At 36.9% G+C, this 9,323-nt stretch overlaps 1 protein-coding gene across 1 annotated transcript; it reads left to right on the plus strand.

Annotated features, from left to right (window-relative positions):
* Nucleotides 1-1,957: 1,957 nt before the first annotated feature.
* On the plus strand, nt 1,958-8,011 carry LOC143860505 (putative LRR receptor-like serine/threonine-protein kinase At3g47570). Its single transcript, XM_077371188.1, has 2 exons — nt 1,958-2,906; nt 7,337-8,011. The coding sequence occupies exons 1-2, from the start codon at nt 2,474-2,476 to the stop codon at nt 7,783-7,785; spliced, it is 882 nt and encodes a 293-aa protein (XP_077227303.1). The 5' UTR covers nt 1,958-2,473; the 3' UTR covers nt 7,786-8,011.
* Nucleotides 8,012-9,323: the final 1,312 nt, after the last annotated feature.

The following is a 9,323-nucleotide window of genomic DNA, read 5'->3' on the forward strand; positions in this document are numbered from 1 at the left end:
TCGTATTGGAATAAGGTGGAAATGTAACAATATAGGACATGGCTTACCCGACGTCTCAAGTCGAGATGAAGCTACAACAAGTGGTTCTTGTGCTGTAGGGATAAGGATAAGGATGAAATGCATATACATTTCTCTATTTAAGGGAGGAGTAGGAGAAAATGAATATGGGAGATAGAAATCATTTATTAACTCGGCAAAAGTAGAGGCCCAACCCAAATGGAGCTACCAGGTACGACTCTCTCGATGCTTTGGCCATTTATCACTTTAGCAAATTTAATCTTTTGCACTGCCACCACCACCACCTCCTTGCTAGGAAATGAAACTGATAGAATGGCTTTGCTTGCCTTCAAGAAAGAGATTAGAAGTGATCCTCTTGATGTCCTGAGTTCATGGAACCATACTCATCATTTTTGCAAGTGGAAAGGAGTTACTTGCGGTCTCCGGCATCAAAGGGTCACTAGATTGAACCTTAGTGGGCAGAAATTGGTGGGTTCTATTTCTCCTTCAATATTCAACCTGACCTTCCTTAGGGAAATCTACCTACAAGAAAATAGCTTCGACGGTCAAATATCCCAAGAAATTGGCCGTTTTTTCAGATTGCGATTTCTTAATATGAGCTACAATTCCCTTGGAGGAGAAATTCCACCCAATCTCACACACTGTATGAACCTCCATTTCATCGATTTAGGACATAACAATCTGACAGGAAACATTCCTGTCGAGCTTAGCACTCTCAAGAATCTCCACCTATTGCGTCTACCTGCTAATTTTCTCACAGGAAGCATTCCACTTTCACTGGGGAACCTTTCATCTCTCACCAATCTCGTTCTAATTTACAATCATTTGGTGGGAAGTATCCCAGATGAACTTGCCAAAATTCAAAACTTGAAATCCATAGTTCTTTCTGTAAATAACTTGACTGGTCCCTTCCCTTCAACTCTTTATAATCTCTCATCCATGGTGCAAATTGCCGTGACCAACAACCAACTACATGGGAGCCTTCCATCTGACATAGGTATCTCTCTCCCTAAACTCCAATTTCTACTTTTAGGAGGGAACCGATTTACAGGACTATTTCCAATATCATTATCCAATGCTTCCTTGCTTCAATTGCTTGAGTTACCAGACAACCACTTTAGCGGGACGGAGCCAGAAAATCTTGGAAGCCTAAATGATTTGCGGGCGTTCAGGATATGGGGCAATCAGTTTGGAACTGGAAGAGATGATGACTTGAGTTTTATAACTTCTTTGACCAACTGTAGTAATTTAAATTATTTGTCACTAGACAAAAATCGTTTTGGTGGCATGTTGCCCAGCTCAATAGTCAATCTCTCGTCGCACCTTAGCTGGCTGGTATTAGGAGAGAACCAAATTGTTGGAAGCATCCCTAGTGACATTGGAAATCTCTTTAACTTATTGGTCTTGGGTTTATACACCAACTTCATCACGGGTACTATTCCCAATTCCATTGGGAAATTACAAAGCATGCAAAAATTGCACTTGTCAGGAAATATGTTGTCAGGCCAAATTCCATGGTCCATCGGCAATAATACTGAGTTAAATGAACTCCGCTTGGAAGAAAACAACTTGCAAGGAACTATACCTTCAGCCTTGGGAAATTGTCAAAATCTAGTATTATTGTGGCTCGCTAAAAATAACCTTTTCATGGTACCATACCAAAACAAGTTATTGGCCTTTCTTCCCTATCATTACTACTTAACTTGTCTCGAAACTCTTTGACTGGCTCCCTCCCATTGGAAGTGGGTAACTTGAAAAATCTAGGGATGCTGGATGTTTCAAGGAACCGATTGTCAGGTGATATTCCAAGTACTCTTGGTAACTGTGAGAGCTTAATAGCACTTTATATGGACGTTAACTCTTTTGAAGGAACCATTCCTCCTTTCTTAAGTACATTAAAGGCTATTCAATCCCTTGGCCTTTCATATAACAATTCTCTGGGAGGATCCCAAAATATCTAGAGGGGTTTCAATTTTTGAACTATCTAGACTTGTCTTTCAATAATCTGCAGGGTGAAGTACCAAAACAAGGTGTCTTTGGAAATGCAAGGGCTGTTTCTGTCATTGGCAATGACGAGCTTTGCGGTGGTATCCAAGATTTGAAATTACCAGCATGCCCCATCCGAGATAATGCTAAGCAAAGAAAATCTCACATTTCTAGAGTAATAATCCTAGTAGGTGTAGCTTTATGTTTGATATCCTTATTGTGTGTCACTGTGGCTCTTTACTTGATAAGAAAATCAAGGAAGAAACCATCTTCCACAACTTCTAGAGAGGGTCAGCATTTGAAGGTTTCTTACGCAGAGCTCTTTAAAGCAACAAATGAGTTCAGTTCAGCCAATTTGATAGGTGTGGGAAGTTTTGGAACGGTGTATAAGGGAATTCTTGGGCACATTGAAAATATTGTTGCCGTGAAAGTACTCAACCTTCACTTAAGTGGAGCCTCAAAGAGTTTCATGGCCGAGTGCGAAGCATTGAAAAACATTCGTCATCGAAGTCTTGTAAAGATCTTAACTTCTTGCTCAAGTATGGATTTTGGAGGCAATGATTTCAAAGCTCTCATTTTTAAATTCATGCCAAATGGGAGTCTAGAGAAGTGGTTGCATCCAAAAGTAGATGGGCAAGATCAATTTAGGATTTTGAACTTCATTGTGAGACTAAACATAGCAGTTGATGTGGCTTCTGCATTGGATTATCTTCACCATCAATGTCATACAACAATCGTTCGCTGTGATTTAAAGCCAAGCAACATTCTTCTTGACGAAGACATGAATGCCCATGTCGGTGATTTTGGGTTAGCCAAGCTCCATTCAAGAATCATTCATAGCTCTTCTGAACACCAAAGTAGTACGATTGGGTTGAAGGGAACTATTGGGTACATCGCTCCAGGTAAAATTGTATTAGTATCTTCATCCTTTTTATTTTCAGATAAGTTTCATGGAATATTTTGTAATTTAGTAGGGTTAATATAGTACAACAAAGCCTAAATTAACAACTTCTGACCAAATAAAATCACTAGTAAACAAGTAGTTGTGCATTTCTCAACAAAGAAATATCAATCCCACAAGATCAGAGATAGGAATTCTATAATATTGTACAAGAAATAGACCTGAAAATAGTAAACCCTTTCGTTTCTATAACACAATGCTTTCTATATGTGAAGTACCAAAATTTTTACTAATTTCAGATTTGAGGAAAATCCGGCATGATAATTAAACAAAAAATAAGAAAATCTAAACTATTATTAAAAATCAGAGATTCTTAATAAATGTATATTTCACTAATATTTCCACGACATAAATTGATTAGGAATGCTCAAATGAACGGCGCTCTTACAAAAACCCAGCAACAAGGGAGGCCCACTAGAGCCACATCACCCAACCACATTTTAATTGCACATAAAAATATAAATGAAAGGAATCATAAATGTGGTTGGGTGAGGTGTATTATTCAATGGTGCACTGTTGCTGGTTTTTGCAAGGGCACCTTCTCTCTCTCTCTCTCTATATATATCTTTAGATACACACACACATATATATATATATATATATATATATATATATATATATATATATATATATATATATATATATATATTAGGGCTGCAACTCGAGCCAGGTTTTACCCGACCCGCATCGACCCGACCCGAAAATAGCCTGGGTCGGGTTCAGGTTTCATGGGTTTCGGGTCGAGCCGGGTTCAGCATTCAAAAGCCCACATGAATCTCGGGTCGAGCCGGGTTTGAAGGGGCCCGACCCGACCCGACCCGAGTTACATAAGTTATAGTATGTATATTTTTTTCTATTGTTAGTTAAAAGTTAAAGGGATAATTACATTTACACCCCCTCTAGTTTCTGACACATCCACTTCCACCCCTATAGTTTAAAACGTGACAAATACACCCTTGTAGTTTCAATTTGTTTAAGGTAGGCCCCCTCAGCTGAAGGTTCGTCCATAGATTAAAGGGTTAGGATGATCCGATGGAGTTGCTTTTTTGGGCACACCCTAACTATGTCAGGACCCATCAAATGAACGCTTTGGATCATCCAAACAATGTGGGCCCACATTATTTGGATGATTTTTTGGTAGTGTTTGGATTCGGGTAGGGGCCCACATTATTTGGATGATCCAAAGCGTTCATTTGATGGGTCCTGACATAGATATGGTGTGCCCAAATAATCAGCTCCATCGGATCATCCTAACCCTTCAATCTATGGACAAACCTTCAACTGAGGGGGCAAACCTTAAACAAATTGAAACTACAGGGGTGTATTTGTCACGTTTTAAACCATAGGGGTGGAAGTGGATGTGTCAGAAACTAGAGGGGGTGTAAATGTAATTATCCCAAAGTTAAAAGTGAAAACCCACGCACCCACTGTTACTGTATGTGAGTGTAATTTCTGCTTCTATGAGTTGAGTTGATTCAAGTGTTTGATTCAGCATTGTTTGATTGTAATTACAACATTGTTTGATTACAGCATTGTTTGATTCAAGTGTGATGTGAGTGTAATTACATCATTGTTTGATTCAAGTGTAATGTGAGTGTAATTTCTGCTTCTATGAGTTGAGTTGCCTTGCCAAACAAGAATTTTCCTTAAAATTTTGCGTCAACGTGAAAAAGCCCAACTCGACCCGAACCGACCCGAGATTTATCATGGGTAGGGCCGGGTTTGGGAATCGTGGGTTTTCCGAAAAAAAAATCCGACCCGACCCGACCCGAGATATTTCTCGGGTAGGGTTGGGTTCTCCAAAACCCGACCCGCCCGACCCGAGTTGCAGCCCTTATATATATATATAAGAAAAAAAAATCACTGTTACACTCCTTCCTAAAAACGCTTATTGGGTCCCCACTTCTACCTTGTGCATTTTGCTACATCCGTTGTGGATCTAAGCGGCAACCATAACTCCGACCAAATGCTGTTGAGAATAACTTGATGGGATGATCCTACTCGCTGGAACCATCAACCCTTGTGCAATAATCAAAACATGGTAGTGCCAATATAAGTAGCATATTTATTGTGTGTTATTTTTCTAAGTAGCCTTGATTTATTGTGTCTTATTTTCCCTTGAGGAGTGACAATAGCTCTGTAGCATGTATCCTTTTATCCTCTTTTCCTATAGCTGATTACTCTTAGCCCTGTTTGGATTGTAAGAAAAACATTTCTCATGGAATTTTTTTTCTTGATATAATTTTTGTTTCGATAGTTTAGAATGAAATAATATGTTTATAATTAATTTAGAGGGATATCATCATAAATTAGAGGTTCATCTAAATAAAAATTGAATCGAGTTGGTACAAGTTATGTTCTTTCAAGTCTCAAAACAGAAGGAAATTTAAGAAATATTTTTGCTTTCAATACTTTTCCAGAAAATTATTTTCCTGCATGAGCTTCGATTGAGTTGCTGAGCTCTGCTTCTTTGTTGGATTCTTTATTACTGAATTCCTTCTCTTCACTTCTTTTTGAGAAACTACATGTATTAATTGCATATCATAAATGATACACCCACCCCCTTTTGTTTGAGAAACTAAGATTACTTCCATTCATCTATTCAGTAGTTATATTCATGCTGAAATCTATGACATTTTCTACACAGTTCTTCTCTTCTCATTAATTGTGGTTCTTATCCTTTTTTTAGAGATTAAAGATTGTTTTTTTCTTATTGCACAAACATGCAAGGGATACTTTGAGATTTAATGTGAGCCAACAATTTGCTTCCTTTTTTTTTTTCTGTTGTTCTCTTGATTTGTATGAGTTCAAACCTCTATTTTCAACCTAAGCAGTTCAACTTATACATTAAGAACCCAAGAGCAAGTGCTATTATTTGTTTGTCTTTGCCTTCATTTGATGAGTACATCTTTATTTATCATGTCATGGGTTGTCTATCTATTTTTATTGATAGGTGCTGTGGAATTAAATACAGTGGGGGCCACATTGTTTGAGTGATCCAAATCATTCATTTGATGGGCCCTCACATAGATAGGGTGTGCCCAAAATATTCGGCGCTATTTGCTTCTTTTTTTTGTGTCAAGAAAAGTGTGAACTTGGTTCGCTATTCCCAGGTTTTTATGTTTTTTTATTGTTTTCTCTCTGAAAACATCATGCTCTTGGAATATGAGGTTGCAAACTTATTACGTTCCTGATTCATATTTCTGTACTATGCATTAGAACCTATCAGTTTCAGTCTTCATACCACTCTGCTATAGGATACTAACTCTGCAAATGTTGCCAGGTCAGGGGACATCTTTCACAGTGATATTCCTAACTTTGATGAATATGGGAAATTGAATGTAAAAGTCGAGATTTAATAAGAATTATTCAGGCCATAAAAAATTGAAGAAATAAAAGTAGAAAAAAAAAACTGGAACTAATTATATCTTGTAATCAGTAATTCATTTATTTGTTACAATGGATGGCATAATATGGAGGACATAAAAATACATGAACAACATGGTAATAGTGATAGCCAAAATTCTAGCCACACTGGTAATGAATCAATGCTGGGATTAAAAACTGATGTGTATGGAATTAGACACTAATTGCAGGAATGCCATAAATCGATGGTGGCTGATGGCATAAAGTAGTAAGCTATGTTATTTGGGCTGTTTCTTATATGGTAAGAAACTAGGAATAAAACTTTCTCCTCCATTCACTGTTTGATGTTTGGGTATTCTATGGAAACAGGAAAGTGGATTCCTTTCAATCCAATTTCCTGAAATCCAAACAGGGCATAGAGAAATAATTACATAAACTGAATTGTAAGTGGCATACTCTATCTATTGGTAATTTTGGTTATTATTGAGATGAGGCTTATTTACTCATTTTGGATCCTTAGGTAACCATGAATATTGCTTCATTATTTTTAAAATGTACTATCTAATATGCAGTTATTAAGCTTGGTTTATTATCGCACTTCCGCTTTATTTTTGTATTTTATAATATTTCAATTAATATGACTAATTTAATCTTTTATTTTCAACACTTTTAATGTTTCTTTTAATTTATCATTAATTTTCTTCATTAATGCAAGGGGTTTTTTACTAGTGTATATATATATATATATATATATATATATATATATATATATATATATATATATATATATATAGTTAGGGTTTTCTTGTTGCTTTTCCCAATACTCGAAACTCTTTTATTGCTTCCTAGGTTTCTAAATGTGAAAAGATCATTGAATTGTCTCTTTTTTATTCAAGAAAAAAAGTCCCCTTGTTATTTCTAAAAAAAGTCCTATTTTCTTTCAGTTTCTAAATAGTATCTACTTCCTTTTGGTAACAAAAGTATAAGAAAAGTGTGAAATTGCAGAATATGGGTCAGGTGGCCATGTGTCCACATCCGGAGATGTTTATAGTTATGGGATTCTTTTATTGGAGTTATTCACTGGAAAGTGCCCCACAGATGACATGTTCAATGATGGCCTAAGTCTTCACAAATTTGCCGCTTTAGCTTTGCCTGAACATGTGATGGAGATTGTTGATCCATTACTGCCCTTAGAAGATGAGGAAGCAAGAGGAACCAACAATTGGAGGAGTGATGGAGATAAGATGCAACTAATACAGGAGTGCTTGGTGTCTTTGGTGAGGATTGGAGTCGTGTGTTCTCTAGAATCACCAAGAGAACGAATGGAGATGAGTGATGTTGCAAAGGAAATGCAAGTGATTAGAGACATATTTCTTGGAGTTGGGATCCATGGAGAGAGCCGAAAAAGGGCCTTATTAGTTGGTGAAGGTCCCTCTTACCTCACCAACAACTGAGATATTATCGAAGAATATGTTTCTCATTATAGCCTATATGTATCAAGTCTTCCCAATATGTCTTTAAAATGATTATCATTTCTATTTAAAGTGTAGTGTTGTAAACTGTTAAGTTGGTGTGAGATTATTTGTGTTGTATTAGCATTAATATAACATTAAAGTGTAGTGTTGTAAACTGTTAACCCTTTAAAGAATATTCTAATTTACTCATATTTCAATTTTTGACTCCCTTTAATATGCCAAGCTCATCCGGGTGTAGCTTCCTCGTAACAATGGGTATTCATTATGCAAAGTTGCATTGGGCTTGTTGTTGTATCTCATGCTTCTTATGTGCGTTAGGCCCCGGCATTTTGGGCCACCGATGCGAAACGCTCGTGTAGAAAGTGTAGAAAATGTTTATGCAAATTATTGATGGGTTTGGATTTGTAATGCGGGTGCTTAAGAGGGAAGAAGAAGAAAAATATAACTCAAGAACACAACTTAGAGAAGAAGAACCAAAATGGGAGCAATGCTCAACCCAATTGATATTCTATCAATTACATAAGCTAATCAACATCCAAAATCCTCTCTAAAGATGGTTTCTAACTCTTTAAATAAAAGAAAACCAAAGCAAATTCGTTCAAGCTCCTTCACTAGCTAGCTTAGGGACTAACATAACATTAATTGCATTGAAACTCACTAACTTTGACTGTTTTGGGAACCCACAGACACAGTGCACTAAAACTTTCATAACTTTTTAACCACTTAGCCAATTTTCGAGCATAAGTACTTGTTGGAAAGATCTCAAAAAGGCCTCCAACTTTGTAGTTTACCACTTTCCATGATTCTGCCATTTAAAAGCCCAAAAATCAGGTTCAAAACGGTCCAGCAACATTAATGCGGGAGTGCACCTTGGAACTTCACCAAAACCACCTAGGCATGACTTGGCTTCCATGTTGGCACTGCATCATTATCTCCAGTTGAGAAAGAACTTGCCCACAAGTTCTCGTCAAACTCTCCATGATAAGTTGTATAGTCTTTAACATTGAAGTTGGAAGAGTTTTGATACTTGGAGGGAGCTCAATCTTGTATGTACTGTCACCAATTTTCTTAAGCACTCGAAAAGGGTCATCCACGCGATCTTGAAATTTGCCAAACTTCCTTGGTTCAAAAAACCTCTCCCTCGAGTTTTGAAGTATCGAAGAATGTTCGTCATTTAAAACTTCCGAAGATCAAACTCCGCTTTATAATCTCCACGACGAAGTGATAATTTGTATAGATTTTGAACATGTTTGAATGCATAAATATCCACTGTGGGCTTCAATGTATGATTGAATAAAATGGATCAATGTATTGAATAAAATGGATCAATGTAATTGGATGAAAAAATCGATGTAATTCTTTTCCATTCACCCATCGCTTCAATATCAATTGGTTCACCTATTATGCAATCGGATTCAATTTCTTTGGTGATGAATTCATTGAATTGCCGTTGAAGTTCATCGTGCTCCTCATTAGATTCAACAACAAGTAGAGCATCGAATACACCATTATCCTTG

Source organism: Tasmannia lanceolata, unplaced genomic scaffold, assembly GCF_043159265.1.
Source record: "Tasmannia lanceolata isolate RefF3 unplaced genomic scaffold, GAP_Taslan_0.1 ptg000037l, whole genome shotgun sequence".
Classification (NCBI taxonomy): domain Eukaryota; kingdom Viridiplantae; phylum Streptophyta; class Magnoliopsida; order Canellales; family Winteraceae; genus Tasmannia; species Tasmannia lanceolata.